The sequence below is a fragment of the Mytilus galloprovincialis genome, chromosome 11, assembly GCF_965363235.1.
Source record: "Mytilus galloprovincialis chromosome 11, xbMytGall1.hap1.1, whole genome shotgun sequence".
Lineage (NCBI taxonomy): Eukaryota > Metazoa > Mollusca > Bivalvia > Mytilida > Mytilidae > Mytilus > Mytilus galloprovincialis.
Genome location: NC_134848.1, coordinates 5,659,144 through 5,680,470, shown reverse-complemented (window position 1 = coordinate 5,680,470; position 21,327 = coordinate 5,659,144). Strand labels below are relative to the sequence as shown.

The 21,327-nt window shown below is 33.5% G+C and overlaps 2 protein-coding genes across 2 annotated transcripts in view; both read left to right on the top strand.

The window, feature by feature from the left end:
- Window positions 1-21,327, top strand: part of LOC143051535 (uncharacterized) — a 342,484-nt gene that overhangs the window by 285,898 nt on the left and 35,259 nt on the right. The window lies entirely within an intron of this gene.
- LOC143051966 (uncharacterized) overlaps window positions 3,981-21,327 on the top strand; it is a 50,508-nt gene continuing 33,161 nt past the window's right edge. The window contains exons 1-5 of the mRNA XM_076224944.1: window positions 3,981-4,007; window positions 4,597-4,677; window positions 11,753-11,828; window positions 15,252-15,494; window positions 18,766-19,254. Coding sequence (XP_076081059.1) covers window positions 3,981-4,007; window positions 4,597-4,677; window positions 11,753-11,828; window positions 15,252-15,494; window positions 18,766-19,254 — 916 coding nt within the window. The remainder of the gene's footprint in view (window positions 4,008-4,596; window positions 4,678-11,752; window positions 11,829-15,251; window positions 15,495-18,765; window positions 19,255-21,327) is intronic.

Sequence of the window (21,327 nt, the reverse complement as noted above, 5' to 3'; positions counted from 1 at the left end):
TCATCATACTCCAACAACACACCCTACATCAATCCTGAACTACTGACACAACTACCATCTCATCATACTCTACCAAAACACCCTACATCAATCCTAAACTACTGACACAACTACCATCTCATCATACTCTACCAAAACACCCTACATCAATTCTGAACTACTGACACAACTACCATCTCATCATACTCTACCAAAACACCCTACATCAATCCTAAACTACTGACACAACTACCATCTCATCATACTCTACCAAAACACCCTACATCTAACACAAATCCGACACTACTGACACAACTACCATGTCATCATACTCTACCAACACACCTAACACCAATCCTACACTACTAACACAACTACCATCTCATCATACTCTGCCAACACACTTAACACTAATTATACACTACTGACACAACTACCATCTCATCATACATCACCAACACACCTAACACCAATCCTACACTACTGACACAAATACCATCTCATCATAATGCATTAACACACCTTACACCAATTATACACTACTGACACAACTACCAACTCATCATACTTTACCAACACACCTAACACCAATCATACACTACTGACACAACTACCATCTCATCATACTCTACCAACACACCCTACACCAATCCTACACTACTGACAACTATCATCTTATCATAATCCACCAACACACCTACCACCAATCCTACACTACTGATACAACTTCCATCTCATCATATTCTAACAACACACCCTATACCAGTCATACACTGCTTACACAACTACCATCTCATCATACTCTACCAACACACCCTACACTAATCCTACACTCCTGACACAACAACCATCTCACCATACTCCATCAACACACCCTACATCAATCATATACTACTGACACAACTACCATCTCATCATACTCCACCAACACACCCTACACCAATCCTAAACTACTTACACAACTACCATCCCATCATACTCCACCAACACACCCTACATCATGCTGTACCAACACACCTAACACCCTACGTCAATCCAATTACACATCTAACACCAATCATACACTACCAGCAAATCATCATAGTTCAATTATAAATCTAAAACTAATCCTACACCACCAGCACATCAACCATCCAATCAAACCTTACCATCAAACTACCATCTAATCACATTCAACCAACATACCTTACACCAATTATACACTACTAACAAAGCTATGATCTAATCCTACTCCAGCAACACATCATACACTACCAACACAACTACAATCTTATCCAGGGATCTCCATGGCCTGTTTAAAGATGGCGCCCCGCCATCGTTCAAATGTCTTGCGCCATCGTCAAATGACTTGCGCCATCGTTAAATTGTCTTCCGCCATCGTTCAAAACTTCATCGTTTTTTGCAGCGCGACGCCTTTTTTTTTTATCAATTATAATCAAATGCATGTAATTGCATAACCCTTATGCTTTTTATGTTATAATCCAATACAGTTCTAACGCCTGAGGGATATCCGGATTAAGATCGCTAATCACTTGTACCTGAGCTTGTACAGGTAGATCAACAAACTAGACAGGAGAATACTATCTGAGGATAGACGATCCATTTGTCGAATTAATCAACTAAGTTTCAGCAAATGATTATGATAATTTATATTAAATAAATTAATTAATAAGCCAGTTACAAAGAAAACAGTTTAACAAGTCGAACACGTGCTTTATTTTGACTTACGCAATCAGCATCCCCCTTTTTTAAGAAGTACAAAATAAGACGCAAAACAGTAAATATTATTTCATTGTAAATAACCCGAGTACTGCTGTAACGATAATTTAGAATTACTTTAAAAGTTTAAAAGTAAAAACTTAAATATTTCCTGTAAAGAAATATCGTATCGTAATTCCGAATTCATTTCGTATATTACAATCAAATTGATACATCCGCGTTTCTGGTTTCTGTTCAGACTCAAAAGATGCATGTTGCACAGCATCAATTTGCCAGATAAAGTCATTAAAAACCTTTTCGTTTGACAATGTTTGCTTTACAAATCTCTTTAACCTTTTACCTAACCTGTACAAATCGTTTTGTTGTTGCTGCAAATCAGCCATACCGGTAATGGGTTCTGAATTTGACAGTGTCCATGAAAAATAAGCTCTGCATCATATGATTTTTAACCCCCATAACAATTACCAAAAATACAAGAAATCTACATGGGGACCTTCATGACAGCTTTTGGTCATTCTCGACAAAGGGGGGACCATGAAGACTTGGCATTTAAATGGTTAAAAACGGCAATAAATGAAAATATTGATACTTCTAATTCTATAATGAAAATTCAAATAAATATAATTTAAATAAGCAATGATTTAGCATGTTCACCATTCCTTGTATGGAGGGATAAAATACTTCCGATTGTGCTACACTGTACAGCGTAGACATGGTTTGTAATGGTGAAAGTTCCTCCATCGTTCAATTTTCATCCATGGAGATCCCTGTTATCATACTTTACCAACACACTTGATACCAAGCATTCACTAATTAATCAATTAGCCAATATAAAAAGTATAAAACAAGAACAGTGTTACCCACATATTTCAGCCTTTTATAATGCAGGTGTCATTTTGCTTGTAAATAGAGCACAAACAAGAAAAATGATACTCCACAGCAACATATATTACAGTTTTCTTCATGTGTCATTAATATTATGATATTGAAAAGAGCACAAACAAGAAAAGTGACACTCCGCAGTAACATATGTTAGCCTTTTACTTGTGTGTCATAGTGGTTGTCAATGAAGCACTTTATAGAATAATAATACTCTCATTATCCATGTGAATTGAACACATACCATGAATAATGACACTCCACAGTAACATATGTCAGCCTTTAACTCATTTGTGATATTAGTTGTCAATAAAGCACATACTTGAATAATAATATTATTATTCATGTGAATCGAACACAAAGCACGAAAAATGACACTCTGCAGTAACATGTGTCAGCCTTTTACTCATGTGTCATAGTGGTTGTCATAAAGCAAGTACTAGAATAATAATACTCTCATTGTCAATGTGAATCGAACAAAAATCATGAATAATAACACTCCACAGTAACATATGTAAGCTTTTTACTCATGTGTCATAGTTGTTGTCAATAAAGCACGTACTAGAATAATAATATGGACTGTCATTATCCAATGATCCATGTGAATCGAACAAAAATCACGACTAATGACACTCCAGAGTAACATATGCAGCATTTTATGCAGGTGTCATAGTTGTTGTAAATAAAGTACTTACTAGAATAATATTACTGTCATTGTCAATGTAAATCAAACAAAAATCACGCATAATGACACACCACAGTAACATATGTCAGCATTTTACTCATGTGTCATAGTTGTTGTAAATAAAGCACTTACTAGAATAATAATATGGACTCTTATCATCCATGTGAATCGAACAAAAATCATGACTAATAACACTCCAGGTGTGATAGTTGTTGTCAATAAAGCACTTACTAGAATAATAATATGGACTCTCATCATCCGTGTGAATCGAACAAAAATCACGCATAATGACACACCACAGTAACATATGTCAGCATTTTACTCATGTGTCATAGTTGTTGTAAATAAAGCACTTACTAGAATAATAATATGAACTCTTATCATCCGTGTGAATCGAACAAAAATCACGAAAAATGACACTCCAGAGTAACATATGTCAGCCTTTTACTCATGTGTCATAGTTGTTGTAAATAAAGTATGTACTAGAATAATATTACTCTGAATTGAACACAAAATACGAATAATAGAACTCCACAGTAACACATGTCAGCCTTTTACTCATGTGCTATTAAACTCGTGAATATAGAGCAAGCAAGAATAACAGACATATGGTTTGAGCACATATATTTTAGGAGTCGCACATAAACATGATTATTTTTTCAAGAAAAATTCAGAGATATGTATGAATAAAGAAACAATCCCAGCTGTATTTTGCAGAATGTATTTTAATATAACAGTTGTACCAGTAATATGAGATTTTTCATATGTTCCAAATATGTAGAGTTAGTAAAATCCCTAACACTCTGTTGTTACTTATTACAAGTTAATGACACAGACAAAATTAACTGTAGTTTCCAGACAGATTGTTGAATTATCATAAAGATAGCTTTATTTCTTGTTTGGTTTTAATGTGATATTTTACATACTGCAATCATTTCTTTAACAGTAAAATCTCAAACATTATTCATTGATCTCTTTATAATGTTTCTTCATATTTGTTGTTGGTTTAGGTTCACTATTCTTTAGGTCAAGTATAAATAAGACTATTCTGCATTGTATAGATAAAATTGATGCAACAGTTACCTATTATTTATTGCATTATACATGTTATGTAGGTAACATTAGTGCAATAATTTACCTATTATTTATCGTTTTGAATTATATTCTAGGTAACATTAATGCAACAATTACCTATTATTTATCGTTTTACATTGTACATGTTGTATAGGTAAAATTTATTCAACAGTTACCTATTACTTAATGTTTTACAGTTTTTTTTAAATAAAAGATATATTTGTGTATAATTAATGAGAGGTTATTTGATTGTATTTCAGGGTAAGACTCCTTATGATCTGGTAACAACATCAACGTATTGTTCTGAAGAGGAGAAGAAAGAAGTGATGGACTTCCTTAAGGTAAATAGTATTGTCTTACTTTGAAAGATATTTACAGATTATGAGAGACAAAACAGACTTGGTACAAAGAACTTACAATTAAACAGTTGCCTGTAGTTTTCAATGTCATTGTAGTAATTTTTGTCAGTTAACAATGTAAGTTGACAATTCCAAGCTTGTTGCCTAATATACATGTTGGCATATGTGAAAGACAAATGTTTAAAATCTGTGTTCTCATCTGTTGGATGTCTCTTATTTTTAGCTCACCTGGCCCATAGGGCCAAGTGAGATTTTCCCATCACTTGGCGTCCGGCGTCGTCCATCGTCGTTAACTTTTACAAAAATCTTCTCCTCTGAAATTAATGGGCTAAATTTCACACTTGGCCACAATCATCATTGGGGTATCTAGTTTAAAAATTGTGTCCGGTGACCCGCCAAACCAACCAAGATGGCCACCATGGCTGAAAATAGAACATAGGGGTGAAATGCAGTTTTTGCCTTATAACTCTAAAAAACCAAAGCATTTAGAGCAAATCTGACATGGGGTTAAATTGTTTATCAGGTCAAGATCTATCTGCCCTGATATTTTCAGATAAAATTGTTGGGTTGCTGCCCCTAAATTGATAATTTTAAGGAAATTTTACTGTTTTTGGTTTTTATCTTGAATGTTATTATAGATAGAGATAAACTGTAAACAGCAATAATGTTCAGCAGAGTAAGATTTACAAATAAGTCAACGTGACCGAAATGATCAGTTGACCCCTTTAGGAGTAATTGCCCTTTATAGTATATTTTTAACCATTTTTCGTAAATCTTAGTAATCTTTTACAAAAATCTTCTCCACTGAAACTACTGGGCCAAATTAATCCAAAAAGCCACAATCATCTTTGTGGTATCTAGTTAAGAAAAATGTGTGGCGTGACCCTGCCAACCAACCAAGATGGCCGCCATGGCTATAAATAGAACATAGGAGTAAAATGTAGATTTTGGCTTATAACTTTTAAACCAAAGCATTTAAAGCAAATCTGACATGGGGGTAAAATGATCTATTAGGTCAAGATTTATCTGCCCTGAAATTTTCAGACAAATCGGACAACCCGTTGTTGGGTTGCAGCCCCAGAATTAGTAATTTTAAGGACATTTTGCAGTTTTTGCTTATTTTCTTAAATATTATTATAAATATAGATAAACTGTAAACAGCAATAATGTTCAGCAAAGTAAGATTTACAAATAGATCAACATGACCAAAATTGTCAGTCAACATATTAAGGAGTTATTGCCCTTTATAGTCAATTTTTAACCATTGTTTCTAACATTTTAGTATTCTTTTAAAAAATCTTCTTCTCTGAAACTACTGGGACAAATTTAACCAAACTTAGCCACAATCATCATTTGGGTATCTAGTTTTAAAAATGTGTGACATGACCCTGCCAAACCAAGATGGCCGCCATGGCTTAAAATAGAACATAGGGGTAAAATGTAGATTTTGGCTTATTACTCTAAAACCAAAGCATTTAGAGCAAATCTGACATGGGGTAAAATAATCTATTAGGTCAAGATCTATCTGCCCTGAAATTTTCAGACAAAACAGACAACCTGTTGTTGGGTTGCTGCCCCAGAATTAGTAATTTTAAGGACATTTTGCAGTTTTTGGTTATTATCTTGAATATTATAATAGCTAGAGATAAACTGTAAACAGCAATAATGTTCAGCAAAGTAAGGTCTACAAATAAGTCAACATGACCAAAATTTTAGTTTGCCCCTTAAGGAGTTATTGCCCTTTATAGTAATTTTTTAACAATTTTCATAAATATTTGTAAATTTTTTTAATATATTTTCCACTGTAATTACAGGGCCAAGTTCATTATAGATAGAGATAATTGTAGCAAGAAGAATGTCCAGTAAAATTAGATCTACAAACACATCATGATCACCAAAACACAATTTTGTCATGAATTTATCTGTGTCCATTGTGTAATATGCACATAGACCAAGGTGAGCGACACGGGCTCTTGAGAGCCTCTAGTTTTATACGCAAGTCAAAATTTTGACAGGACATATTATGGTATACAAATGTCCAGTGTCCGTCCGTCTGTCCGGCGTAAACATGTCGCACCATAACTTGAGAACACCTTATTTAAATTTCATGAAACTTAATATAGTTGTTTCTTATGATGGTCAAATGAAAATAAGATTTAAACTTTATGAGTTACGGCACTTTGTAACTAAAACAGTGGTGTGATTCTTTTTCACATGTCGCACCATATCTCAAAAACGATTCTTGATTATTGCTTAAAACTTTACACTTTTCTTAGTTACATTAATCTTAATATCTGTTTATCACTTTTTGGTGATGATTCAAAATTTTATTTTTGAGTTATTGAGTATTTTGTAAAAAAGGGGGAGATTTTTTTTACATGTTGCGCCGTATCTCAAAATTTATTTATGATTATTGCTTAAAACTTTACACACCTCTTTGTTATATTAATCTAAAGATCTGTATACTTTTTGAAGTTATTGAGTATTTTGTAAAAAGGATCTGTTGTAAATAGACTATTTTCATATTACTGACTCTTGACTCCGGATATATGTTCCATTTTTGTCTCGCCTGTGACGAAAGTCGTAGAGTGAGACATGGGTAATACTATCCGGTGGCGGCGTAAACTATTTGTATAAAACTTTATATTTCAGAAGGTAGAAGACCTGGATGCTTCATACTTTGTAGGCAGATACCTTATGTTAGGAAGTTTCCGTCTGTCATATGTCCATTGTCCTTGACCTCATTTTCATGGTTCAGCGACTGCTTGAAAAAAAAATTGGATTTTTTGTTATGTGAATTTCTCACTTATGAGTAAAAGGATAACTATATTTGGTATATGGGTTCCTTGCAACGTCTACATGTCCGTCAAATAGGGTTCATCTGACCTCCACCTCATTTCATGGATCAGTGATCAAGGTTAAAGTTATGTGATTAGGTCCATTTCTCAGATACTATAAGCAGTAGGTCAGCTATAGAATGATTGTAAGGGGTACAAATCAGTCTGGCAGGTTTCATCTGACCTTGACCTAATTTTCACGGTTCATTGGTCAATGTTAAGTTTTTGTGTTTTGGTCTGTTTTTATAATACTATAAGCAATAGGTCAACAATATTTGGTGTATGGATTAATGATTGTAAGGTGTACATGTCTGACTGGCAGGTGTCATTTGTCCTTGACCTCATTTTCATGGTTCATTGGTCTACAAATCAGTCTAGCAGGTTTCATCTGACCTTGACCTAATTTACAAGTTCATTGGTCAATGTTAAATTTTAGTGTTTTGGTCTGTTTTTCTAATACTATAAGCAATAAGTCAACTATGTTTGGTGTATGGAATGATTGTAAGGTGTATATGTCTGTCTGGCAGGGTTCATCTGATCTTGACCTCATTTTCATGGTTCGTTGGTCAGTGTTTAGTTTTCCTGTTTAAGTCTGCTGCTTAGATACTATAAGCAATAAGGTCAACTTTATTTGATGCATGGAATGATTGTAAGGTGTACATGTCTGTCTGACTTGGTTTATATGACCTTGACCTCATTTTCATGGATCATTAATAATTTTAAGTTTATGTGATACTTGTAGTGAAACTTTATCTTTAGGACTATCAACATAAAACCAATCATGGTTAGTAAAGCAGGCGAGACATTTCAGCGGGTGCACTCTTGACAGAATTATTCCATTTTACTTTTCTAAAAAACATATATACTTATATTGGGTGAATGCCCCCAGACTAGTCAAGTTAGTCGGGGTCAAGAGACCCTTTGTCTATAATTTTGAAAACCATTATAAAGAGAAAATCTGACAAGAGCTAAAATGTTCAGGATGTTGAGCTCTGCCAATTGTCTATACTTGTCAAAACCGTCAGATGACTTCTTGTATTGCCCTCAAATGACAAATTTTACCATTTTTTTTATTTTTGCCTACTATCTTGAAAACTATAATAGATACAGCGGTGAAGATGATGAACAAGACAAGTTTTACAGATAGGTCAACATGGTCAAAATTGTCTATAGACTCCTTATTAGAGTAATTGCCCTTCGCTGACCAATCTTTCCGTTTTTATTCCCAACCTACGATAGTAGAGGGGCATTATGTTTTCTGGTCTGTGCGTCCGTTCGTCTGTGCGTCCGTTCAGGTTAAAGTTTTTGGTCAAGGTAGTTTTTGATGAAGCTGAAGTCCACTCAACTTGAAACTTAGTACACTTGTTGCTTAATATATGATCTTTCTAATTTTAAAGCCAAATAAGACTTTTGACCCCAATTTCACGGTCCACTGAACATAGAAAATGAAAGGGGGAGTTTCAGGTTGAAGTTTTTTGGTCAAGGTAGTTTTTGATGAAGCTGAAGTCCAATCAACTTGAAACTTAGTACACTTGTTGCTTATGATATGATCTTTCTAATTTTAAAGCCAAATTAGACTTTTGACCCCAATTTCACGGTCCACTGAACATAGAAAATGAATGGGGGAGTTTCAGGTTAAGGTTTTTGGTCAACGTAGTTTTTGATGAAGCTGAAGTCAAATTAACTTGAAATTTAGTACACTTGTTGCTTATGATATGATCTTTCCAATTTTAAAGCCAAATTGGACTTTTGACCCCAATTTCACGGTAAACTGAACATAGAAAATGAATGTGGGAGTTTCAGGTTAAGGTTTTTGGTCAACGTAGTTTTTGATGAAGCTGAAGTCAAATCAACTTGAAACTTAGTACACTTGTTGCTTATGATATGATCATTCTAATTTTAAAGCCAAGTTAGACTTTTGACCCAATTTCACGGTCCACTGCACATAGAAAATGAAAGAGGGAGTTTCAGGTTAAAGTTTTTGGTCAAGGTAGTTTTTGATGAAATTGAAGTCCAATCAACTTGAAACTTAGTACATATGTTCCCTATAGTATAATCTTTCTAATTTTAATGCCAAATTAGATTATTACCCAATTTTTACAGTCCTTGGAACATGGAAAATGATATTGCAAGTGGGGCATCTGTGTACTTTGGACACATTTTTGTTTGCCTTCTATCTTAAAACTATATTAGACAAATAGAAAATTAGCTAGACAAAAACGATCAGCAAAACAAAATCTACAATGAAGACAATATGGAGGAAATGGTCAGACTACTCCTTTTTGGAGTTATTGCCCTAAAAAGACGATTTTCACCTTTTTTTTTGCGTTTTGTCATAAATGATAGAAAATTATAATAGATAAAGATACACTTTCAATCACAAAATGATCAGTAAGTCAAGATCTACTTACAATTCAAGTTTTGCCGATATAGTTAAGTAGACTGACTCTTTATAGGAGTGATTGCCCTTAAATGAGGATTTTGTTTATCTTCTTTTGTGTTTAGAGCAAAAACTAAAGAAGTTAGAGAGAAATAAACAGGCTAAATGATAAGCAATACAAGATCATCTAAACTGATTTTTGTCGTGAATTCTATTCTTGTCTACAATGTTGGAGAGTGTCTGTTGTTGAATATGCACATAGACCAAGGTGAGCGACACAGGCTCTTTAGAGACTCTAGTTAAAAGTTATCTAGTTAATCCTGCAGCCATATTAATTTTTATGCAAGGAGAAGTATTTAGATATATATTGAAATTCTCAAAACAGAAAGAGTTGTTCAACATGTTCAACAAGAAAAAAAAAAGATATATATATATATATATCTGTCATTTGTGGATAGATGTCTTATTGGCAGTCTTACCCCAGATGTCTATAGTTTTATACCATATTCATTATACATGTATTAGAATATTCTTATTAGTATATTAGTAATACTTTATCAAACAAGTTCTCTTAATAATAAAATAAATATGTCTCCTGCCTTACACACTTGATAATATATAAATTAATGCATAAATATATTGTCTAAATTTTTTCTTCACTGTAAAAAGTAAAGAAGACACTTTAAATATCACTATTTTGAACTAAATGTGCATACACACTTATTCAAAATGGTGGAAATTCTAATGCAATGTACTTACCAAAAGATGTTTCCATAAACATTTGTTAATCAATCTTCCTAAATCCAAAAGTCATGCCATCAGAAGAATACACTGCACTATTCAATGTCTATACAGTTATTAGTAAACATCCATTGTAAAATTCTTATTTTATTCATGATAGCTGGAAGACATCTTTGCTTGCCATGTGCATGCTTAAACCCAGTTCAAATTTTAACTTTGATTGAGGTTTTTTAGGGTATTGTGACAGTGTGATCCCTTTAACATTTGCCCCTTATAATAACTATTAATTACCAAAATCTTGAATATTTGATCTTATAATAAAAAAATACTGTTTGATTTTTTATTTTTATGTTATGAGTTATAGTTAAGTAAATACCTGAAGAAAAATGTATAAAAACATGTGCTTCCCTTAATTTTGCCTCAAACTCTGTGTACATTTACAATACAATTTCCTGTCTTCTTGTACTTTACACATGTACACAGAGATAAATTGAAAACAGATGGGGCACATAACATTTATATCATCAACTCAAATGGGGAATGTGTCAAAGAGACAATAAACCAACCATAGAGCAGACAACAGCAGAAGGTCACCAACAAGTCTTCAATGCAACGAGAAATTCTCGCACCCGGAGGCGTCCTTCAGCTGGCCCCTAAACAAATATATACTAGTTCAGTGATAATGAACACCATACTAAACTCCAAATTGTACACAAGAAACTAAAAGTTAAAATAATACAAGACTAACAAAGGCCAGAGGCTCCTGACTTGGGACAGGCGCAAAAATGCGGAGGGGTTAAACATGTTGGTGAGATCTCAACCCTCCCCCTATACCTCTAGCCAATGCAGACAGGTAAATGCATAACAATACGCATTAAAATTTAGTTCAAGAGAAGTTCGAGTCTGATGTCAGAAGATGTAACCAAAGAAAGCTGCTCAACACCTAGCCCTCAACTATTTTGCTTAAAACAGCTAGCCCTCAAATGTCCTCCACATAGCCCTCAACTGGCCCTCAACTTTTTTTTTCTGTAGGGGTATTAAACTATTTGACAAGTTTTCACATGGGACATGATAGTCTATAGCATATTTTCTTTTGTAGACTGTCATGTCAAAGACATCCCCAGAAGTAACTCCTGACACCCATTTACAGGAACCTGCAGCACCAGTAGTTGAAGGTAATTATCTAATGTTAATTATATATTCAGATACCGGCTGAAATGATTTATAATTACTTGTTTCTTATATACGGATATTTGTTGTCCCAAGTACATCCATACTTTTCTGAGAGTATTGCCACAGTGGGATATAGCTGATCTGCCTAAGACAAGTAAATGGATGTTTTATGTTCTGCCTACAATAGTAGAGGGTCATGATGTTTTCTGGTTTGTGCGTCTGTCCCAGTATCATGTTAACGTTTTGAAATAAACATGTAGTTTGTGATCACATCAACTTGAAACTTAGTTAATATATATAACTCGAGCAATTGAATATTTGATTACAATTGAGAATGGAAACGGGGAATGCGTCAAAGAGACTTCAACCAGATCAAAAAGCATTAAACAGCCAAGGCCACCCATTCGTCTCGAACATAGCCAGAAAATCCCACACCTACAGGCTGCTTCAGTTGACCCCTAAACTTTAATGTATACAAGTTCAGTGAAAATGGATGTCTCACTAAAATAAACTATCAGTATTCACAAAGTGTGGAATATTAAAATAAATTAAGTAAATAGACAGGATATCACACAATTATGTATTGAAGGGTTTCTTTGCAAGTACAAACTGATGGACTCCACTAGTGGATCAATAATTGTTCTCATGGACGTTTGGTAAGATTTTTGCTCTATCTGCAATTTCATGTTTAATGTTTTTAATGGATTTGTGTTTGTCTTGATGTTGATTCTAAGGGGAAGTTGAATTGCTGAAAACCAGCCATCGGCTTAACTGGATTATACAGAATAAGTAGTTTTTTGGACTATTAATACATTGACACATAGACGGATAGACACATTGACCAGTTGACCTATTACAAAATCGACATATTAATCAATTGACACATTAAAACATTTACAGATCATCATCTCAAAATTGAGGAATCAAAAAAGTATCAAATTCAAACATTGACACAAAGACATATGGACACATAGACACATAGACATATGGACACATTGACAAATATACATATGGACACATTGACACATATACATATGGACACATTGACACATAGACATATGGACACATTGACCAGTTAACAAATTAACAAATTGACATATTAATACACTGACAGTTCTAAAGCTTTTTACACATAGACATATGGACACATTGACCAGTTGACAAATTAACAAATTGACATATTAATACACTGACAGTTCTAAAGCTTTTTACACATCAACACCTTGAGAGATCAACACTTAAACAGACTCATATACTGACACATTGACATATTCACACGTAGACAGATCAACACAATAACAGACTCATATATACATCGACACATTGACATATTCATACGTAGTCAGATCAACACAATAACAGACTCATATATACATCGACACATTGACATATTCACACGTAGTGAGATCAACACAATAACAGACTCATATATACATCGACACATTGCTATATTGACACGTTGATCAACACATTGACAAATCAACAAACTGACACATTGGCATATTAATACACCGACAAATCAACACATAAACAGATTCATACATCAACACATTGCCATATCGGCACACTGACAGATTAGGAAAAAAAAAAGACTTATACTTCGACTCATTGACATATTGAAACACTGACAAATCAACACATTAACGGACTCATACATCAACATTTGATGTATCAACACATTGACAGATCAACACATTAAAATATGCATTTATCAACACATTGACATATTAACACACTGAAATTTCAACACATTAACAGACTCGCACATCGACTCATAGACATATTGACAAACTGACAGAACAACACATTAACAGGCTACCACGTCAACATTGGACATATTGACACACTGACATATCAACATATAACCAGATTCAAACATCAACACATTGACATATTGACACACTGCCAGGTCAACACTTTAGCACACATACATCATCACGCTAATAGATCAACACATTGACAGACTCATGCATTAGCACATTGAATATTGACACACTGACATATCAACATATAACCAGACTCAAACATCAACACATTGACATATTGACACACTGAGAGATCAACATCTTACCAGACTCAAACATCAACACATGACATATCAACACATTGACACACTGACAGATCAACATCTTACCAGACTATAACATCAATACATTGACATATTGACACTGACATATCAACACATTCTCTGACTCAAACAGCAACACATTGACATGTTGACACACTGAATATCAACATCTTACCAGACTCAAACATAAATACATTGGCAGATGAACACATTAACAGACTCATACATTGACACATTGACAGATCTACACATTAACAGACTGAAACATTTGCATATCGACAGATTTACACACTGACAAATCAACACATTAACAGACTAAAATATTCACACGTCGACAAATTGACACATTGACAGGATCATACATCAATACATCAATACATAGACATATAGACACTCTTGACATATTGAACCACAAACATATTGAACAATGCATACATTAACACATTAACATATTGACACACTGACAAATCAACACATTAACAGTCTCTAACATCCACAAGTTAACATTACGACACATTAACAGACTCAAACAGCAACACATTGGCATATTGACACACTGACAGATGAACACTATAACAGATTAATACATCTACACATGACATATCAACACATCAACATATCAACACATTAACATACTAAAACATCTACACATTAATGCATCGACATACTGACAAATCAACCCATTAACAGATTCAAACATCAACGCATTAACACACTGATATATCAATACATTAACACTCATACATCGACACATAAACATATTGACACACTGACATATTTACTAAAATGTCAGAAAATACATTCACCTTGACATATTGGCACACTAACAGATCAACAAATTAACAGATTCGTATATCAAGATGTAGACATATCAACACACTTATAAATTAACACATTAACAGATAAATTCATCCACACAGAGATATTGACAAACTGACATTTTGACATATTGACACATTGACAGGATCATACATCAATACATAGACATATAGACACTCTTGACATATTGAACCACAAACATATTGAACAACGCATACATTAACACATAGACATATTGACACACTGAAATTTCAATATTCATATATCAACACATTAACATATTAAAACACTAACAATTTAACACATTAACAGACTTCTACATCATTACACCAATAATTCAATATATAAACAGGCTAATACATCAACACATAGACATAAAGACATTCTGACATATTTAACACATTGTCATATCGAAAAGATGACATATCAACATATTAACCAACAAATGAGGAGAAATTATATATGAGTTTGTGTAGGGATACATTTTTTTTCACAACATAAACACATCAAAACTTTCCAATTTTTTTTTTTTTTTTAGATTCCATCGGAAAAGGTCAACAGTCTGCCATGTTAAATCGTTTATTAGGGAAGGGCAGCTATGAATCATTTGATATGAGATGCATGGTAACTGGTCAATTTTCTGTTGGGAAATCGACTCTTGTGAAGCTGTTAGCTGGGGATGTCCTACCAGAAGGGCGACATCCAACTGATGGGATTTCTCTGGTAGAAGGTCGCTGTGGCCTCGACATTCAGTCAAAAGAGTGGATTCTTGTTGATCCAGGTGAGAAAGAGCACAAGTAGAATATCTGACCACATTAAAAAAAAACTATATTGCATGGACTGCCCTATCACCAGACATGTTATAGCACTGATTTAAATAGTTTCACATTGTAGTCATTTTTTGTGCCTTCTATTCACGCACCATATTAATTCAATATCAAATCTGATTTGTGTATGAAAATCTTAACATTTTACTAATCTTATAAGAAAGATGTTAAGGTTTTATATTTTGAAATTGAATTTAAATGTTAAAATTATTCAATGAATTAACATTATTTTCCATATTCAATAATGTCATCATCAATCAGTTAAAATATGACTCTTTAAAATGTGTTAATAGCATTATGTGAATGTTACACCTGATAAGACAGGGATGATTCCACTATATAGTTTAGGGCCGCTTAGCGGCCCTTAAATCTGCCAGCGGCCCCAAAAAATGTTTGTGAATATAAATTCCCAATTCAGGAAAATAAAATAAAAATCGGTATTTCCGGAAAAGTTTCAGTCACCGATTACGGCAACTATAATTTGTCATAGTTTGTCGTCAAAACGTAGTAAAATCCAGATAAGAATGCTGACTATGATCGCATTTTTTTTACAACAATTTAATTATGTCAACATTGAACTTGAGGTAAACAATTTTAGCAGCCGGATTCAATTGAATAAAATGTTATGGGAGTATTTGAATTCGCAAAAGTGGAGCGCACAGCATTGCAAAAATGCTTTTTGTCAAAATTGGTGTCAAAGCAGACCTCGGCAAAGAACAAATTCAAATTTTGATACAACATTGATGAATAAATTTTAATGGGTGCCGATCTTATAGAAGCAGATCGCCCAGCAGAGCCGGTTATGTAACCTGATTAAAACTTGTTTTGTAAAAGAAATTATTTTATATTTTGCTCTATTTCCTCAAAAGACAAAAGTTTGCGCGTTTTTGAAAATAATGTTGATGATAGACCATTCATGAAATGAGCCCCAGCGGTTTTTTTCAGTGGTTAATACGGCATGCCATTTTGCTATTCAATCTAACTTCAAGATATCTCATAAACTTTACAAGATATCTTATATAATAGTTCATTAGATATCTTATATAGTTTGTAAGATATCTTATATAGTTTGTAAGATATCTTATAAAGTTTATAAGATATCTTACATAGTTCATGAGATATGTTATAAAGTTTATGAGATATCTTTTATAGTTTATAAGATATCTCATATAGTTTTCTTTATCATATATCTTATAAACTATATGATATATATTATGAACTATATATAAGATATCTTATATAAAGTATATTATAAGATATCTTATATACTATATAAGATATCTTATTATTAGCGATATTAGATATCTTCTTTATTATATAAGATATATATTTATATAAGATATCTTATAAAAAAGATTATATAAGATATCTTATATATCATATTAGATATATTATTAGAGACATCGTATAGAAATTATAAGATAATTCATATAATATATCTTATATAATTTTCTTAAGATGATATCCAATAAACTATATAAGATATCTTGTATAAAAAATTTTGATAAGATATTTCATATACTTAATGAGATATCTTATAAACTTTAGAAGAAATCTTATAAAGTATATAAGATATCTTATAAGTATATAAGATATATTATATATTTAATAAGATATCTTATAGTTTTTAAACTTTATAAGATATCTTATTAAATATATAAGATATCTCATATAATATAAGATAGCTTTAAAATATTAAATTATATAAGATATCTCATATATCAAATTAGATATCTTATAAAAATCTTATATGTTATATAAGATATCTCATATATTATGAAATAATTTGAGATAATTTGAAATTTGAATAAATAGCTAAACTGCTTGCCATAGGTTTATGTTAGCTGGTATATATGCCTTGTTTACCAAAGTTAAGATGATAGTGCATAATGGTATTCATGTAATAAAGAGGGACGAAAGATACCAAAGGGACAGTCAAACTCATAAATCTAAAACAAACTGACAACGCTATGGCTAAAAATGAAAAAAGACAAACAGAAAAACAATAGCAAAAATGACACAACATAGAAAACTAAAGAATAAACACGAACCCCACCAAAAACCAGGGGTGATCTCAGGTGCTCCAGAAGGGTAAGCAGATCCTGCTCCACATGTGGCACCCGTCTAGTTGCTTATGTGATTACAAATCCGGTAAATAGTCTAATTCGGTAGGTCACATTCATGAAAAGGAAGGGGATTGTAGTTACGACGTAAGGAACATATCCGATATCATTTGTGAAACGGTTATTCCATAACGGTCAACCAACTCGTGATGGCGTCCGTAAAATTTACGAAGGGATGATTTCAACTTCACCATTTGGAACTCTTGGTTTAATATCTTCCTTGTGAGCAGTAACCCTCTATCAAGAAAATCATGATAGGAAATGCAAGCACGGGAATATCGTATCAATTGGGAGATATATACCCCGTATGCAGGTGCTGCTGGAATGTTGCTACTTAGAAATGGAAAGTTCACAATTGGAAAGCTGAAATCATGTCTTTTGTCGTAAAGTTTTGTTTTCAACCGACCCTCATTGTCAATTTCTAGATGTAAGTCAAGATATGAAGCCGACTTAACTGTATCTGTAGTATCCTTTATCTCCAATTCGATGGGATAGATGCGTTCCACATAGTCACCAAATTTTGAATTGTTTAGTGAAAGAACGTCATCTATATAGCGGAAAGTAGAGTTAAAGGATATTGCTAACTTCTTATCTGTTTTCCTAAGAAGTTCCTGCATGAAGTCAGCCTCATAATAATAAAGAAACAAGTCGGCAAGTAGAGGGGCACAGTTTGTTCCCATTGGGATGCCGACAGTCTGTTGAAAAAACACGTCCTCCGAACGTTACAAATATGTTGTCAATCAAGAAATCAAGCATCTTGATAATATCGGTTTCAGAGAATTTTTTGTTTGCAACTTCCCTAGTCTGAATCCAATAACTTCTTCAATCAGTGTACAGGTGAAACTTAAAATACATTTTCCGTTTTTATAGGCCAGGAAAATGATATTATTTCGTTTTTGATTGTATGCATAAAAAATTCCCAATTGGGGTAAAAATTCCCAATTTGATGTAGTCAAGGGACCCATTTGAAAACACCTGGAATCATCCCTGTAAGATATCATTCTAATCTTAATTACTGATTTTTCTTACATTCTTCACTTCGTTTTGACAGCCTGCAGCTGATTTTGATTTGATTTGCCTGATGTATTAAATATAATTTCAGACTCTTATAATGCCCTGGATGTTGTGTACAGTAAGGTTTTAATGACCTCTCTGGAAGAAGAGGAGGAGAGTGAACTAACCAAAAAGTTCATCAAAGCTTCAGATACAAGCCCAACTGGTTATGCCAAAGCTACACTTTCCTCTTTGTCCTCAGAACAGTCTGCAGCAACACAATCTCTGCCATCAACGAAATCCTCCAATGCGCCTCACACGGTCAAACAGATGGAAAAGAAAATGAGAACAAGAATGACTAAAGAAGAAATAAGAAAGAAAATGGAAAAGTTCCTCAAAAGTGGGAAGTATAAGATGAAAGTCGGACGTCTTATCTTCTGGGATTTTGGTGGACAATATGTTTTTCTAACAACACATCAGACCTTCATGACGTTCCGGGCATTGTTTCTTGTAGTATTTGATGGGAGCAAAGATTTGCATGAACAGGTCCCTGATGTGATGTGTTTTCCAGGGCAGCACATGACGCCAACGCCAGCAGGTAATGTGCATGTTATTTACACTTAGATAATGAAAACAGGATACATTTCTATGACAGCAAGGTGATAGTTCAAAAAACAATTAAAATTGTCTAAATATTTAAGCCAATCTAAATGTTTACGTAACCTGTTTACATTGACACTTTGAGCTTGTCACAAACGTAACAATATTAACCTTAACATATGTCTCACATTTTGAAACATTGATATGAGGTAAGACAATAATATTTATCAAAGATACCAGGTTTTGAATTTTTGAACGTCGGAAAGTGCTTTAGATTTTTGAATGAGTAAATTCTCACAAAAAAGGAGCTGATGATTTTATCATAAGCATGAACAGAGTGTTGAATTTATTGACAGACAATAATATATTTTTGCAGTCATATATTGGTATGAAGTTGGATTCGTTGTCGTCGTCCGAAGACAAATTGGTTTTTGCAAAATAACTTAAGTTTAAGAAATGGATCTCTATGAAATATTACCATAAGGTTCAATACCACAAAAGGAAGGTTGGGTTTGATTTTGGGGGTTATGGTACCAAAATTTAAGGAAAAAGGGGCCAAAAATAAGCATTTTTGTAACTTTCAGACAATAACTTTTGTGTTAGTTTATGGATCTCTCTGATATTGTACCACAAGGTTCCATATCACAAAGGAAATGCTAGGATTGATATTGGGGGTAATTGCCTCAAAATTTTTGGAATTAGCGGCCAAAAAGTAAAAAAAAAACATACATTTTTCTAGTTTCAGGACAATAACTTTTGTGTAAGTGTATGGATCTTTCTGAAATTATACTACAAGGTTCTATATCACAAAGGGAAGGCTGAATTTGAGTTTTGAGGCAATTGTCCTAAATGTGTAGGAATTTGGGACCAAAAAAGGACACAAAAAAGCTTTTTTTCTAGTTTCCAGACAATAACTTGTGTTCAAGTGTATGGATCTCTCTGAATTTGTACTGCAAGGTATTATACCACAAAGGGAAGGCTGGGATTGAGTTTGGGGTGATGAATCATACGGGGTTTACAAATTTTGGGGGGCGGGGAGATTTTTTTTTCTGCTTATTTTTCTTTAATTTTTTTGTCGAGCCTGCAACTTTTGTTGGAGAAAGCTCGACATAGGGATAGTGATCCGGCGGCGGCGGCGGCTACGGCGTTAGCTCACTTCTTTAAAGCTTTATATTTTAGAAGGTAGAAGACCTGGATACTTCATACTTTGTATATAGATGCCTCATGTTACGAAGTTTCCGTCAGTCACATGTCCAATCTCCTTGACCTCATTTTCATGGTTCAGTGACCACTTGAAAAAAAAGTTCAAATTTTTTGTAATGTTGAATTCTCTCTTATTATTAGTAATAGGATAATTATATTTGATATGTGCGTACCTTGCAAGGTCCTCATGTCTGTCAGACAGTTTTCACTTGACCTTGACCTCATTTCATGGATCAGTGAAAAAGGTTAAGTTTTGGTGGTCAAGTCCATATCTCAGATACTATAAGCAATAGGGCTAGTATAGTCGGTGTATGGAAGGACTGTAAGGTGTACATGTCCAACTGGCAGGTGTCATCTGACCTTGACCTCATTTTCATGGTTCAGTGGTTATAGTTAAATTTTTGTGTTTTGGTCTGTTTTTCTCATACTATATGCAATACGTCTACTATATTTGTTGTATTGAATGATTGTAAGGTGTACATATCTAGCGGGCAGATGTCATGTGACCCTGACCTCATTTTCATGGTTCAGTGGTCAAAGTTAAGTTTTTGAGTTTTGGGCTTTTTATCGAATACTATATGCCATAGGTCAACTATATTTGGTGTATGGAAATATTTTATGATCTTTATGTCAGTCACGCAGGTTTTATTTGACACTGATCTCATTTTCACGGTTCATTGCACAGTGTTAAGTTTTTGTGTTTTGGTCTATTTTTCTTAAACTATAAGTAATGGGTCAACTATATATGTTGTATAGAAGCATTGTTAGCTGTACATGTCTGCCTGGCATGTTTCATTTGACCTTGACCTCATTTTCAAGGTTCATTGGTCTTTGTTTAGTTATCTTGGTTAATGTTCAGTTTATGTGA